General features: G+C 38.9%; 3 protein-coding genes across 8 annotated transcripts in view; 2 read left to right on the top strand and 1 right to left on the bottom strand.

Annotated features, from left to right (window-relative positions):
* LOC129443133 (adhesion G protein-coupled receptor L2) overlaps nt 1–16,196 on the top strand; it is a 160,770-nt gene that overhangs the window by 12,114 nt on the left and 132,460 nt on the right. The window lies entirely within an intron of this gene.
* Nucleotides 1,368–5,959, top strand: LOC129445072 (uncharacterized). The gene is made up of 11 exons (XM_055206169.2): nt 1,368–1,715; nt 2,193–2,310; nt 2,519–2,765; nt 2,885–3,158; nt 3,235–3,412; nt 3,562–3,638; nt 4,227–4,407; nt 4,548–4,796; nt 4,902–5,073; nt 5,272–5,420; nt 5,518–5,959. Exons 1-11 carry the CDS (start codon nt 1,437–1,439, stop codon nt 5,694–5,696), a joined length of 2,103 nt encoding a protein of 700 aa, XP_055062144.2. The 5' UTR covers nt 1,368–1,436; the 3' UTR covers nt 5,697–5,959.
* On the bottom strand, nt 5,677–7,557 carry LOC129445075 (P2X purinoceptor 7-like). Its single transcript, XM_055206172.2, has 4 exons — nt 7,189–7,557; nt 6,343–6,412; nt 6,077–6,231; nt 5,677–5,839 (listed from the first exon to the last, which is right to left on the bottom strand). Exons 1-4 carry the CDS (start codon nt 7,305–7,307, stop codon nt 5,677–5,679), a joined length of 507 nt encoding a protein of 168 aa, XP_055062147.1. The 5' UTR covers nt 7,308–7,557.

Here is a 16,196-nt window from a genome sequence, read left to right as displayed (position 1 = left end):
GAGGATGTTGCGCGTCTATTGTGTGTCGTTTAATGCGCCACTCGAGTCGGTTGTCTGTGCTGATTATGCCACGTTTCCCTGAAGTGGAAGGGAGCACGTGAGGAATCAGGTTGATGCGTTAATGTGCGCCACATTATTTCATGCTGATGTCCCGAAGAGCTCGGTGCCAAACGGTTATGAATCATCATCTAGATTCTAATGGCATTGAGGAGGACCTCGATGAGCCCATTTGACATTCATTAGGGGGCTAAAGTATTCGAATGGAGAAGAACTGCATATGTGCATTTCTCAGCTTTTTGTATTGATTATTTTAATATGAGTTTTGGACCTTTACGTCACTTTTGGTGACTTGATAATACGAAATTATTATATAGTGAATGCAAAGCATTTACAATCGTTAATTCTATTTCTTTGCCTCTTTCTCTGATTTTGATGATGAGAAAATGATGTGAGCTGAATTTGAATTTGCGAGCACCACACCGTGATGTTATAAGACACATTCACAACTGCATTTTCACATATGTCAGTTTTATAAAAGAAAAAGTAGGCATATGTATTGCAAGATTGTGAATTCAAACATTTGTGCTTGGTAATGTCTTTGTTTTTCTCAGACCGAATAAACTTGGCTGCGCATTTTGTTTTTTCATTGTGCCCGTGTATGCTATGAAAGTTTCACTTGCTGTTAAATCCTGCTTTCCTGATGCCCTAACTTCGTGCTTTCCTTTACCGCAAGTTTAGTAGAAAAGTTGATGAGTGTGTTACTGTAGCTCAGTTGGTAGAGCATTGCATAAGCTGCACGAAAGGTTCTGGATTCGATCCCAGGGAACACTTATTCTGATAAATATGTTCCTTGAATGCACCGTGAGTCTCTTTGGATAAAAGCGTCTGCCAAATGCATAAATGTAAATGCAGTTATGGATGTAGACAGAAACCACAATTCTGTGGCGTATATAGTGCCAGTGAAATAAGAGCTCCTAATTTATACCCCCCCCCCCCTTGATTGGCAATGATTTGTTTCATTTGAAACAGGCCTGTGAAGAGAGAGGCATGACCGTTTTGCTAGATGTGTCGCAAAAGAGAGTCTGTGTTGAACGGCGGGTGAGAGCTAGTGTGATTGCTGATGATCGTTCAGGGTTTTAAAGGTGACCAAGAATGTTAAACTGTATTTACCTCGTCATAGCCGAATAATTAGAGCTCTGTATATAGTAATGACATATCGTGAGCCTCAAACAGTAATGTTTCCTCAGTCTCAAGTAAATATCATGCATTCAAAAATCCACTGAAAAACAGGCCGATCTCAACAGAACACCGGCAGTGACGTAACTGTCGAGATGTATACGCCCCCAACATTTGCATATACACGCCCATCTTCGAGGCAAGCTGGACGTTCACAGCGTAATCATCTGGGTATTACAAAGTAACAAGCGAGGACGAAAATGACAGAACATGGAAACAAATGTTATGTTCCAGGTTGTGCGGGGCATGTGAGCACTTTCCATACCCTTCCCACAGAAAAGAAGTGTCAACAGGCATGGTTGATGTTTATATACAACCGGATACCGGAGCAGTTTAATCACAAATTGTTAATTTGTTCTGACCATTTTACCGCGGACAGTTTTTCGAACCTGGGACAATATCACGCAGGATTCGCCCAGCGTTTGGTACTAAAAAAGGGAGCAATTCCAACAATATGGCAATTACAAACCCTACAATCCGTAAGTATTGATTTTATTTACTTATTTACTGTTGATTTCGATTTAAATGTAAAGGTGTATCGTAAGCAAACAATGTTACTGATAAGTTAACCTGCGTTGTTAAGATCAAACGCAAGATGCGTCTGTTGTAAATTTAACCGTTGCTTTCTTTAACTGTCAAACTAAATGACATAGATAACTACGTTACTTAGTATGACGATATGTACGCGCATGTTTATATTAATTCCTGCCTGATTACAACTCTAGATACATATGTCAATTCATTTGTTCGGGTAGATTTTTTATGTAGTCTATATTTCATCAACAGCACATAAATCAGGCACTAACACGGTTACTACGGTTGCTCAAAGATAGCTCACTCGCTGAAATGATTGTCAGCGCGATCATGTCGATTTGCATTAGCCTATACAATATCTTTACACTTTTTTTTTTTTTTTTGAAAACTGCGGTATGACTGTTGGCATGCTTGAATTTCAGAGTACATCACAGCCCCTGTGCACAAAAGATGTAGGCTGTCAAACAGATGATCCTGTGGTTTTATCTAAGGGAACACAGCTGTCTTTGACAACATTGAGGCCCCACCTTCGAAGCAAAGGTAATGTTATTTATTATTAAGAGCCAGTGTGCTTCTGTAAGGACAGACTAATTGTGTATTATTATTAATTGCTGCTAAATATAGGTCTATTCTTAATCATCAAAATCTGTTTGCAATGATGAACAAAGAACATAATTTATTTGTGCCCAGTTATTAAAATCTTATATGGGTTAACTTTATTTGCCATACTACTATTTTTTTTTTTTAGGCGTACAGGTGACAGTGCCATCTCAAAGTGTGGCGGTAGGCACCACAACTCCAACAATGCCATGGCCCACAATGCTGCCTTTTACATCGACACCAGTGAAGGATTCAAGGCCAGCCAAAAGACCCCGTGTTGAATTGGAGGAGGATCAGGAAATGGGGGATGTTTCCTTTGCTGTCACTGATCCACAAGATTCCACATATGATCCTGCACAGTCTGTTACAACTGAGACACAATCTTCACAGGTTTCGTAAGTACAGTTATCTGTCACACTTATCTGACAATTCAACAATGTTTTCACACAAACTGTTAATTAGTTATCCTGTTTTCGTTTCAATGACACAATGTTGTTTCTTTGTTTTCTTTCAGTGCCACATCAATGCCATTCCATAAGGATACAAAGTATATTGTATTTGAAAAATGCCTCCTTAGCCTGTTCGAGAATTGTCCTATTTGTACCAGGGCTTGTAATGTCCACCCACGCAGAAGAGGGACCTTCATAGCCATTGACCAGCTGTGCCCTCACTGTGACTTTTTTAGGCAGTGGAGGAGTCAGCCTGTCATTGGCAGCACACCTGTGGGGAACCTTCAGTTGTCTGCTGCCATCTATTTTAGTGGAGCATCCTTTTTGAAGATGCAAAAGGTAGTGTATTATTTATACACACCAAATTAGTCAAAAGTAGATATGACAACTGATTTTTTTCATATTTACTTTAAAGGTGTTTAGGGCGATGTACCTGAAAACGCATACATATGATGCTTTTAGAAGACATGCCAACACATACCTTCAACCTGCTATCATCCACAAGTGGAATGAAGAGCAAAATTTGAAGCTACAATACTTGACGCAGCACGACAGTGTCATTCTTGGTGGTGACATGCGAGCAGACTCGCCAGGTACAAATGCTCATTTAGATTTTTTCATACTATTTAAAGGACTATGCATTGCACAAGGCCGCATAAATCTGCAGATGAAGTTGTTTGTGTCTGATACATAACTTTACTGTATTTCAAATTTATTAGTAACTTTATTATTTTTATTTCAGGACATTCTGCGAAGTATGGGAGCTACACCATGATGGACTTGCAGACCAACAACATTGTAGACATACAGCTGGTACAGGTATTCGAAAATACTTCAACAACAGCAGACTACAGACAACATACTCTTGTTATGTACGATTGCTGAAAAATAGCAAGTATACTACTAAACTACCCTTGATAGTATAGTATGATAGTAGTATCAGACTACTTTTTATACACACATATTAAAGGTGCAGTGTGTAATTTTTAGAAGGATCTCTTGAAAGAAATGCCTAATAATATACAAAACTATATTAGCAGTGGTGTATAAAGACCCTTTATAATGAACCGTTATGTTTTTATAACCTTAGAATGAGACGTTTTTATCTTCATACACTGAGGGTCCCCTTACGTTGAAGTCACCATTTTGTGCCACCATGTTTCTACAGAAGCTCTTAACGGACAAACTGTTTTATTAAGTTGTCTCCGACGATGACACGTTTGTACGGTGGTGGCTATCGTAGCTTCTTTATGCCTTTTAAAATCGAGGGTTGTGCAGTGGGCTGAGCCGTTGGTTGCAATTCGCAACTTCACCACTAGATGCCACTAAAATTTACACACTGCACCTTTAAATACGTCATTTATGAAGATATTACACATATATTTATGTTTGTGTGTTTGTACACAGAGTAATGAGGTAGGGGGAAGCTACCACATGGAAAAGGAGGGCCTTAGACGAAGTTTGAATTGCCTATCAGAAAGCGGTGTAACGTTGGACTGCATTGTCACTGACCGTCACCCCCAAATACAAAAGTTCCTGAAGGATCGTAAAATCAAACACTATTATGACGTCTGGCATATGGCTAAAGGTAATGGTTTTTTATTTTGGTTGACAGAAAATACATTTCATATTATCATGGTTAAAGTACATATTCATAACCCTTACGAAGGTTACTTCGTCATTAAAAAAAATCTGTGATATGTTTGAACTGTAAATTCACTTCTTTAGGGTTGTCAAAGAAGGTGGAGAAAATTTCTAGAGAGAAAGACTGCAGTTTGGTGAAGAAGTGGCATAAGAGTATCATCAATCACCTGTACTGGTCTGCCACTAGCTCTGCTTCAGGACCAGAGAAGTTAGCCAAATGGACCTCTATCATCAACCACATTCAAGACATTCACACACATTCTGACCCAGCCTTCCCTAGGTGTAAACATGCACAAAGATTGTCTAAGGACCGTAGAAAGTGGTTTCAACCAGGTGTGTAACTTTGTTGTGTTATTTGCCTAAAACACTCATAAGCAGTTATGTGGGGCATGTTATGTAAATTGTTGTAGCAATAACATTACATCGGTTTTCCCCAAGGTTCAAGAGCACTAAATAGGCTACAGAATGTGCTGATTAACAAAAGAGTCCTTTCAGATGTGGAAAAGCTGAGCCCACATTACCAGACATCAACTGTAGAGTCATTTCACAAAGTCATCTTACACTTTGCACCCAAAAATGTTGTGTTCCCCTTCATCGGAATGCTATGCAGGTACGTCGTCTCCCTCACAACTGAAAATGCAAACCAGTTTGAGGCTGTTCTAACTAAAAGACCTGAAGTAAAGTATGTTTCTATTAGAGTTTACAGGTTACATAATAGTGTAGCTATTAATTGTCATTTGAACATTTACATAATTTTAGTGTTAAATTGAAAGGTTGACATGAACAGATTCTTTGTCTTGTGCTTTAGATTATATCTTGCAGCAATGCACTTTAATGAGAATGCTGTACGGCCACAACTGAGAACATCTAAAGGGAAACCTGTGTACAAGCTTCTCTTTCCAAAGGCCAAAAAGGGAGGACATACTGTCAAACCCGTAAAGACAGAGCCAACATTTTGTATGTTTTTACAAAAAATATTTATTTTAAACAATACTTACATATGTGCAAATAAACAAAACAAACTAAATAAATAAATATAAAATTAACTTAACAGGCTATGTCACCAGCTTGATGGACAGTGTTTTTGAAGAGGCTGTCTGTGATCCCCTTCCATTTCTGGATGCCGTACAGCAGATTCCTGTGCCTCCGTACCTGTCTGCTCAGCATGACAGACCTTCCATGGAGGAAGCTGTTGCGGAGCATGTGTCACGTTTCAGTCAAGGGGGGGTCTGAATCCGACATATTGCCCTGCAGCATTAGGGAACTCCCTTCGTATGCGCAGCACCACACATGAGGGAATGACAACACGTACACTACGTCCAAGGAAACCCCAGCACCAGCTAACAAACCACCTGTAGGCCAAATATCTGCACTGCCTGCAGTAAGGGAGAAAGAGAAGACAGCACATTGTTTGTTTTTGTATTTACGTTTTACCACGCTATTAGTTCAGCTTTATATGATGCTAAGGCACAATAAAAGTGTCATATTAATACGTATGTGCTATTTGTGCATGTTTCTTCATTTCTAACATAGATCATACAGTATGGCTATGCAACACATAAAGTAAAATTGTATTTACACAACATGTAACAACTATTTGTTATTAGCCTTACCTTTCCATCCCTCTGAGTCTTAAACGCCCATGGTCAGCTCGATAAACATTCATTGCATTTTGCAAAGAATATAAGTTTAAGCACACAGGTTCAAGGCCCGGATGGTCTGTCATGCACGATATCTCTTCCGGAACTTGGCTCATTCTTCTTGTGACCTGCAAAAGGAAAAAACATAATGGCACTATTATTTACAGTAGTCTTTTATACTTCAAGTATCAGAAAACACACACATGGCATAACATATTTTTTTACTGTAGTTATACTACCTGTGGTATTTCCCTGCAACATACAAGTTCTGTCTCGAGAGTCATGCGTGCACAATTTCCACAAGTACACCTGTAAAAAAGATATTTATAGATTTTTATGCATATAAAAATCTTTATGCATATTTATAGATTTTTTTATGCAGGTTATGATAAGTCCTCAGTACTGTACACTCCAACAGGGTCGTACCAAACATGACTGTGACTATATTGACTTCTAACTATATAACTTTAGTACGTGACAGTAGGCTACACTCAAACCTTTACAAACAACAAATTTACGGACTGTCCAGTTAGTCATGAGTTCTAGATACTAAAGAATATATCATTGACTACGTTTACATGCACCCTCAAAATGTGATTACAATTGTATTTTGACAATATTGAGATTATACCTCATGTAAACACAATACTTCGATAAAAATAATGACACTTTGCTCGAAGTTTTACCGCACTACCTGAAGTGCACGTATGAAGTTTTCCCTGCAGTTTGCCTTCATACAGAAATGACTCGAATAACACGACAGCAGCGTATAAAATTGTTACAGACGCTGTTACAATATTTCTGTCTTCATAACGGCACAGAATAATGAAATACATCCAAAATAACATGCTCATCATTTAACGTTGCGTTAACGTTCGTCATCGCACTTTTGGTGTACATGTAAACGTAGTCATTGTCATACGGTGACATGCCATTAATGACAATGTTGTTGCAGTGATAAAAAATGAATGCTGGCCTTATGAGTTAACGTACAAAGTTAATGATACGTGCTTTGAATTTCTACAATTGCCGTTACAGCTAACTTACGTTTTGTTTGTGCATACTGAGAAAAAAAATAAACTTACCATTCAGAAACGTTCATATCCAATCTCCTAACAATTGGTTGTGGTACAAAATCTTCATCTTCATCATCATCTGAGACAGGTTCAAACATATAAGGTTGAACGCCTATATTTTCCATCATTCACACCGGTGACAGATCTATTTACTGTGAGAGCTGGTGACGTGACCGTCGTTTGGGAACAGCCAATCAGAGCGCAGCTCATAATTATTCATGAACCTTCCAAATAAGGTAATAACTGACCATTTCATTCTGAGGGCAAATCCTAGGGTTGTAAATGGACATGTAAAACCGTCTCTGGATAATTTTTTCACTTAAAAAGCCACATACCTTATATTTAGATATCAAAGAGCAATGTAACACATTATTTCAATCTATTCTTGGTCACCTTTAATTATGGAAATCATGAGCTCCTAAAAGTGCTCGAGGCAGATCGCGATTATTTTGCTAATGGCGAAAGTCGTGAAAAGGTAAATTTAATTTTATGTCGTGCTACACTTCTACACAATTACGCAAAAGATGGAATGCAATTAATGTTGCTGTTGCAATCAGAGAGCATTTCTCGGGCTTGTTGTATCAGTGTTTGCGATCAAAGTAATTACCTGCTTGAATTGCATGATATTATCAGGTGCAAGTGTAACCACATTGTTACACAGCAACTGAACTGAAGTGGTCTGGCGTTAACTGAAAAAGTGTTTAGCATTGCTTCCTGTTCCTTGTGCTGTTCTGGTAAACACATGAAATCAAGTCAGATATATTTATATAGCACTTTTTACGTGAAATAAACTAAATATTAAATATTTAGTATTATTGCAAATGTTATTTTCATCATAGAGATTGTAATCTGATAAAACTATTTGACTGTTGGTGATTTAGTCAATTATGTGATAAATAACAAGCGTCATATTAGACTAGACATATTACATGGAAATAAGAAAAAAACGTATAAGAGTTTGACATTACATAATTGCAATAATGCCATGATAAGTGGTGTAAAAAGCAAGGAGAAATCATTAAGGCAAAGAGAAATTACATCAGGGCCATTCCAGCCTTATGGATGTGACATTTGCAGTCAAAACTTGTTATAAAATTTCTCAGAGAATGCATTTATTACCAATATATTTAACCGTCTGTTTATAATTTCATTAACCCCCGACGAACCAGACATTAGAAAAATATCAGTCTAGGGAAACATGCATGCATTATGGATAGGGCAGTGCAATTAATCGGTTTTTATTTTGAGCCTATTGTAAAACTAGATAAAAATGTTACATAAAAGCATGTTTTCATAGGCACAGAGTAATCGTGTTAAATAATCATGATTATGATTTTACAAATGATCGAGCAGCCCCAGTTATGGATGTGACAAAAAAGGTCATACGTTTTTGGAGGCCACATTCTTTGTAGGATTTTTGTAAATTAAAGGTGCAGTGTGTAGATTTTAGCGGCATCTAGCAGTGAGATTGTGAATTGCAACCAACGGCTCAATTCACCGAAATGCTATGGTAGCTGCAAAAGGAAAACATGTTTGTTGTCTAAGACAAAATACAGTATTGACGAAACGCGATCTGTAGAGCAGTTTGTATGTTTAGGGCTACTGTAGAAACATGGTGGCACAAAATGGCGACTTCCATGTAAGGGGACCCGCGCAGTCAGTGTTTCCCACAGGATTTTGAGGAGACTGTGGTGGTGATGACGTCACCCGCTAATTAGCATATATGTGACGTCATCATGTCGTGTTTGCGTTTGATCTAGTGTTTGCACCTGAAATATGTTTCACTTCTACTCTTTGATCTGTATCTGTATTTGATCTGTATTATATATCAAATTATATTTTAAGCCGAATTAAGCTGTTTTAAATAGTGAAATAAAAATGTAAATGGGAATCATGAAAATTCTATTTGTGGGGGCCAGTGTTGATTCTGTGGTGGGCCACCACAAATAAATCAATGTATGGGAAACACTGGCAGTATGGAGATAAAAACGGCTCATACTAAGATAATAAAAACAATACAGTTCATTATGTAAGGTCTTTATACACCACTTATAATATAGTTATGTATATTATATTGCATTTCTGTCAAGGGATCCTCCTAAAAGTTACACACTGCACCTTTAAAATCACAAAAATCAGAAGCAATAACACCCAATAATCCGAGATATCAGTATGATTAAAAACTGTGCTTGGTTGACATTTGCATGGAATTGCTCGTCAACATCAATAAGTTCACCCCAGCACCACACGCCTATACAAAACTGAAATAGTGATGTCCTTAAGATTGTAGCCGGGCCATTGCAAGAAAAGCTATATTAACAGAATTTACATTAAGGCCTGTTTTTACTTACAAGGCTTAGCTAAAGCCAGGACTAGGCCTTTGTTAAATTAAGATTTAAATTCTGCTGTTATTTTTAACCCAATGCTAGGTAAATAGTGGAGATAAAACCTATCTATGTGGAGATAAAACCTATGCTGGGTTGTTGTTAACCCAACCATGAGTTGAAACAACCCAACAATGCTTTGAAACAACCCAGCATTGCGCTGAAACAACCCAGCATTGCGCTGAAACAACCCAGCATTGCCCTGAAACAACCCAGCAATGCGCTGAAACAACCCAGCATTGCGCTGAAACAACCCAGCATTGGGCTGGAACAACCCAGCATTGCGCATGAACAACCCAGCATTGCGCATGAACAACCCAGCATTGCGCTGGAACAACCCAGCATTGCGCTGAAACCATCCAGCATTGCCCTTAAACAACCCAGCATTGCGCTGAAACAACCCAGCATTGCCCTAAAACAACCCAGCATTGCCCTAAAACAACCCAGCATTGCGCTGAAACAACCCAGCATTGCGCTGAAACAACCCAGCATTGCGCTGGAACAACCCAGCATTGCGCTGAAACAACCCAGCATTGCCCTAAAACAACCCAGCATTGCACTGAAACAACCCAGCATTGCCCTAAAACAACCCAGCATTGCACGGAAACAACCCAGCATTGCCCTAAAACAACCCAGCATTGCGCTGAAACAACACAGCATTGCCCTAAAACAACCCAGCTTTGCACTGAAACAACCCAGCATTGCCCTAAAACAACCCAGCATTGCCCTGAAACAACCCAGCATTGCCCTGAAACAACCCAGCATTGCGCTGAAACAACCCAGCATAGGTTTATTTATTAACCCAGCATGTGTTCTGTCCAATATTTCCCCAGCACTAGGTTAAAAATAACTCAGCAGATTTTACAGTGAAGCATCTTTTATAAACATGCCCTCGAAAAAAGACGTTACTGGTGTGTATCTTGAGGCAAATCAATGGCATTGGCACATTTCAAGATCTGTAAGTGCGAGTTATTTTCTGTTGAGACAGCTCAAACATGTGTCTTAGTCTAGGACCTTAAGCCTTGTCTGTGAAACCAGGGGTAAGTTAAGCTAATGTCAGCAGTCTCCCAGTAAGTAAACCAAGATGGTGACAGTGGCAAGGAACCAAAAATTCAAATGTGGAGATAAAACCCTTGTAAGAAATAAAATGTCAAGCGTTTGAGGAATGTTTTAAATGAAGATAGCAGAAAAGGCATAATGTTATAAAACACGTGTATGGTATTACACGATTTTGTCACCTGCTAACTGTCTTTAGTGTTGTCACATTGCTCTAATCAAATGATCAAGTGCTGATGCTTTCTTATTGCTCAGGTCAGGAAAGCGATACAGGCAGGCGCTTGGGGTAATTTGTTACTCGACAAATCCAAGTTTTCAGTTCAAAAATCATAAGTTAGATGTTGTAATGACTTAAGAATCGAATTTAATTGATCTTGGCCACATAGATTTGCCTCGCAGCCTCTGGCAGGGAGGGTTAGTGTAACCACTAGTTTACACACCCTAGTTTAGGAACTAAAAATACTCAAAATCCATTCTAATTTCGGTCCTATGTCCTTTTAATTCATGAGCCTTTAGTGATTTGCTGATGGTGTCGTTAGACCTGTAATGATGCTCTTCTGTCTGTTTTGAGCTGTCACAGACCATGATGAAAATCAAGGCGGTCCAACCAATGACAGTGAATTATTGAAAGGTTTGTTTTCGTTGAGTGGAACCCGGCAAGCTTTTAACTCGGTGTGTCGGTTCGTCTTCTGTATGGTAACTAAGGGACGCTACACAAACACAAGAAGGAATTACGTTCCGGGGAAAAGAAGAGGGGAAGAAAGCTGGTGTGGTGGATTGGGGGCAGAAAATGAAATGAGAGCGTCTCGCCAGCCAGCGGCCGGCCTGAAGATTAACACGAGGCTGGTGACAGAAAAAAACATGAAGAATTTACAGGCTGTACGGGCGGGGGAAATTCTCACAGTTTTAATCTATGCATATTGTGCTTCTATATCAAAGCCCGAGGTGGCCGTCCTCCTGCATCGACTTTATGACGAAAGTAGTTTATTTCTAATTGAATTTTTGTTTGCCAATGCAGCTGCGTGTTTGATGCAAATTTTGTTTCGCATTTATGAACAGAGCATTACAAACATGAATAAAGAGCAAATGTATTCAAAATATCTTTGAAAACGTGGCTTATTGATTATTAATGTGAAGCGTTGAGCATTAATGCTTGCTTATAAACTCGCGCAGATGCTATGGCTGTGGTTAGATTTTGGGCGTCGTTTCTGGGGGAATAGGGGGAGTAACCCACCAATAATCAAAACTGCAATTATAACCCCCCATCCACATATGATTCATGTAAACATATAGACAGCTGACACTTCAAACACCCCAATGTTTAAAACAAATCTACGCCCTTGGGTTAGATATATTTATCTTTATTGAAACAAAGTTTAATATGTGGTTAAACGTGTCAGCATTGGCTTCCCTTGTTCTGTTGACTCCGGTTGAATTTATTATCTTGTTTACTAGATAAGTGAACATGAACACCACTACAAGGTCATACTTACCAATAGGAATTCTGTTTGTCAAAGACGGGAAGTGGTGGAAAAACTGTCATGGGAAAAAATCATTAATTTTTTGATTTTGTTTAGTGACACAAAAATTATACACTTCAAGTTTTCACTGTGAATCTTGATTTTATCAGGGTTCCCACGGGTCCTTGAAATCCTTGAAAGTTTGGAATCTGGGGGGAAAAATCCAAGGCCCAGGGAAGTTTTTGAAAATATACATGCATAGATACAGGTCATGAAAAGTGCTTGAATCTATTTTATGCAAGAAGTTTTCTATAAAAAAATCCATATATTCACTGTGTTGTATAGGATAATATCATAAAAATTCTAGGCTGTTTAAGCACACGTGCTAAATTGTTCTCTTTAAATGCTTATATCTTCTGTATGCGAATGTTGATTCATACCAAAATGCTTTTTTGCATAGTTGTGTTTGACACATGAAAACGTCTCGGGTTACGTATGTAACTGTTGTTCCCTGAGAAGGGAACAAGGTGCTGCGTCTCCCTTGCCATACTTCCTGCGTCCCTGTAACGCCGTCTTCGGCAATATTTCAGATGGCGATATACTTCCTGGCTCCCACGTCTCCCTGTCTTTGTTGTTAAGCCTCACCATTGGTTGAATTTTATATACACATTCAGACGCACTTACCCCTGTGGCGTCCCCAAAGTGTCACCGAAGTGACGCAGCGCGAGTTCCCTCAAAAGGGAACTGTAACAATGTATCTTAAAAGGTAACACAATGTAACCTTGCTCTCACTTGAAATGTTTCCCCACATTTATTCCTTGAATTGGAGAGTATTGGACCTGGAAAGTCCTTGAAAGGTCCATGAATTTGAAGTTAACGAAGAATCCTGTTTTATGCATACTTTGCATGTTTTGCACAAAGTCCACAGTGAAGAATGGCTATAAAAGTTGCAAGAAAACAACGCTCATTAAGCAGTTTTATGAGGCGACAGGTTTGTGCAGCGAGACTTTATTGTCTGTGGCAGCACAGAAACATGAATTACACGCATGATTCTGTCGTCATTATTATTATGTTGTGTTAGGCTGAGAGATGCAATTGTTCTGCACAACCATTTTATGTCATAGTATCATAATTGTGCACCCAAATTTCTTCAAGGTCAGAGGTCTTTAACATGGTAGTGCAGGTGGCCTGCCGATTATTGAAATAGAAAATGTATTAGACTTTTATGTTAGGAGTTATTGATGACGGGCCATTGAATTATAAGAAAATAATGCACACCCAAGGTGGTAATGCGGCACAATGCGAAGCGGTTGTGCATTATTTTCGAATAATTCAAAGGTCCGGAGTCAATTATTCCGCTTATACCACGGTTACGACAAACATTGCTCTGATGCCTATTTTTGAGACATTCGACAAGTTAGGTGTGTGGTTTACGTAAGGGATAATGTAGAGGCAGCCGGTAGTTATCGGGAAATAAGCCCCGACAGTGTGATCAGGACCCGACGCGAAGCGGAGGGTCTTGTTTCACACTGAAGGGGCTTATTTACCCGATAACTACCGGCTGCCTCTACATTATCCCGCTTATTACACGGCTACTTGCCACATAAGAAAAAAACTGGACATGAATATGAATTTGAAACATTTTATTGGCATATTTGTTTTAAATTAACATTTTCATCCTTCCGCGAAACTTTGCACAGATGCATAAAATGATTGTAATACCTTATTAAGATCTTCTGCTACTTGTCTGTCTCCATTTTTTTCTCTTTTAGCCAGTCTTTGAGAAGTTTTAATGCCCATTCTGTATTTTTTTGAGTGTTGGCTTCGTAGCTGTCATGCTCTATTTTGTCAAGTTCAGTCTCAGTAAGCTCTCTGTGTCTTGTCGTTGTTCGTTCTTCTATCCACTGTTTAAATGTTTTGTTTTTTCCGTACATGTTAAAATGAATGTCAAACTTTTTCCATTCTTAATTGTGGTTGTCCAGTGTTTGTCACAAGATGGCGCCAAACAGTAATCTTTGTTGGCGCGGAGGGATTTAAAACATACAAGTAGTACCGGCTATGTGTTATTACTTTGGAGCGGTTATTATTTGAAAAGAACAAACCTGCAAATGTCTCAACTGACCAATCAGAATCAAGCATTCCAGAGAGCCGTGTAATAAAGAAAAATAATCAACAACCATGGAACATTTCTCAGCCAATCAGATTCAAGCATTCAACAGACTGTGTTATAAGCAATGTTAGATTTTAACCAAATCCAATTGAGATCAACTAAGAATAAATAAATTTTATAGCCAAGCGTAATCCACCAAAGGGCCCCTCTGGTTTTGGTTATTTTTTCAGGCCACATTACAATTTATTTTACCAATGTCCATAAACAACCTCAAGATTATGTTTTGAAAGTCTATCGTAATTGCTTTCTCTTGGTGTCCCGATTCCATGCCAAGTGCTCAGGTGTAGCTGTGAATGGCACCATGTAATTGTGTGAAGCAAACTGAATAAATATGGTAGTTTAGGCCTGCGGGGTGTTTAACTGTTGATCTGTGGGTACTCTCTATTCACTCACCAGTTGACTGATAGGACACATTACAGCCTATTCTGTTCATAGTTAATGTGTGGTTGTCAAGCCAACTGCATTTTCTCTTCTATATGGTGAAATGTGAGGGAACAACTGAAGTATGTGGAGGAATGGGTCGCTGTGGGCGCCTTACAGTTCAATCCATGATAAAAAAAGCAGGCATTAAAGAGAAAATTTTGTTTTGATTTTTTTAATAAAAAGCAAATGATTCAGGGATCTGACACTGAGAAGAATTACAGTATCGCACACAAAAGAATATTTCTTTTTAATGAATGGATGTTTGAGTCATTTCTGAGTTCAACACAAAGATTATCGGTCGTAGGGCATTAACATGCCTTATTATGACTTCTCTGTAAGATCTGCTAACCCGAACAAATCGCTCTGGCTATGCTGGAGATTTTCACATTACTTAGACGATAGGGAACCCAATGTTAATAAAAACAACGAAACTGAGAAGAGAATAAAAATTAAGCCCATGGCTTAGCTAGTGCTGAAATTGGCTCCGAAAAAAACGTCCTGCCATTTAATCAGTCTGCGTGGATAGAAAGCCGACATGCTGACATGAATCTTTCCATGCAGAAAAATCTGAGGTGAGATCATTGGCTCGCTGATTGACACCTGAGCTTTGTGACACCATTTCTGCACCTTTACCCGCATTTCGATACTTTTCAGCATTTTCGCCTGGTGTTGACACCCCACCTGCCATGGGCATCCAGTGGCTGTCTCCCTCGTACTTGTGACAAGTTCGTAACGTCGCCGTAGCCGAGAAAATGACATTAAATCCTCGAGGGGGAGACCCAGCCTGCTGTAGTCTTGTCAGGGATTGTCATCACAAAGTGCAATGCCTCGGAGAGGCTTCCGGTGAGAATGTCGGAGATCTCCTCTAGGCTGCTCTGCACCTCTCCATGCACATCTGTGTGCTTGATAATTACCCAGAAAGCATATCTTCGTTTTATGAAATTGCCTGCCTGGATATTTTGTGATGTAACAGAGAGCTATTTTGATTATCTGTCTTTTTAAATGTAATGCTATCTTTTGGTAGTTAAAGATTTGTAGACAGTTCTTGTTTGATCACATAAACACTCTCTAGAATGCCAAAAATTGTTAGACTTGCTTTTTGGATAGTATCTTTGTCCTTTCACATCTGAAGCTATTATCTTGCTGTGGTTAAATTAGTTTTACTGATTTTATAATCTATGCATAGTGGTGTAAGTGGTCTCCAAAATAAAAAAAGCACCATCTAGCTTCATTTGAGCTTGCACTTGGATGCAGCTTTATGTTTCATTTGTGTTCGCCTCAATTACTATGCATGTATGTATGCATACTTTATTTTCTCCCATCTTGGCCCTGACAATTGAAAATAAATTAACATTCCAGCTCTTTTATGTTTTTCTCTTTAAGGCTGTCAAGAATACTTGAAGGCGAACCCTGAGAGGTCAAGCAAGACTCACTAGCTGTCAATCTTCCTGTGTGACCCGCCCGTCCTTTTCTTTTTCTCTCCCATTCTTTTCTTTCTCATTCATTCAATTGCTTTCTGTCTTA

Source organism: Misgurnus anguillicaudatus, unplaced genomic scaffold, assembly GCF_027580225.2.
Source record: "Misgurnus anguillicaudatus unplaced genomic scaffold, ASM2758022v2 HiC_scaffold_26, whole genome shotgun sequence".
NCBI lineage: Eukaryota > Metazoa > Chordata > Actinopteri > Cypriniformes > Cobitidae > Misgurnus > Misgurnus anguillicaudatus.
The sequence above is the reverse complement of the archived record's forward strand: the minus strand, read 5'-3'. Positions and strand labels throughout refer to the sequence as shown.

What these genes read in the sequence shown, in the direction of transcription:
- LOC129445072 (XM_055206169.2), top strand. Translation starts at nt 1,437, where the DNA reads ATGACAGAACATGGAAACAAATGTTATGTTCCAGGTTGTGCGGGGCAT. An exon ending in AATTACAAACCCTACAATCC is followed by an intron (nt 1,716 to 2,192) that starts GTAAGTATTGAT and finishes CTTGAATTTCAG; the next exon opens with AGTACATCACAGCCCCTGTG. An exon ending in CCTTTTTGAAGATGCAAAAG is followed by an intron (nt 3,159 to 3,234) that starts GTAGTGTATTAT and finishes TTTACTTTAAAG; the next exon opens with GTGTTTAGGGCGATGTACCT.
- LOC129445075 (XM_055206172.2), bottom strand. Translation starts at nt 7,307, where the DNA reads ATGATGGAAAATATAGGCGTTCAACCTTATATGTTTGAACCTGTCTCA. An exon ending in GTTGCAGGGAAATACCACAG is followed by an intron (nt 6,232 to 6,342) that starts GTAGTATAACTA and finishes TTCCTTTTGCAG; the next exon opens with GTCACAAGAAGAATGAGCCA. An exon ending in AGACTCAGAGGGATGGAAAG is followed by an intron (nt 5,840 to 6,076) that starts GTAAGGCTAATA and finishes CCCTTACTGCAG; the next exon opens with GCAGTGCAGATATTTGGCCT.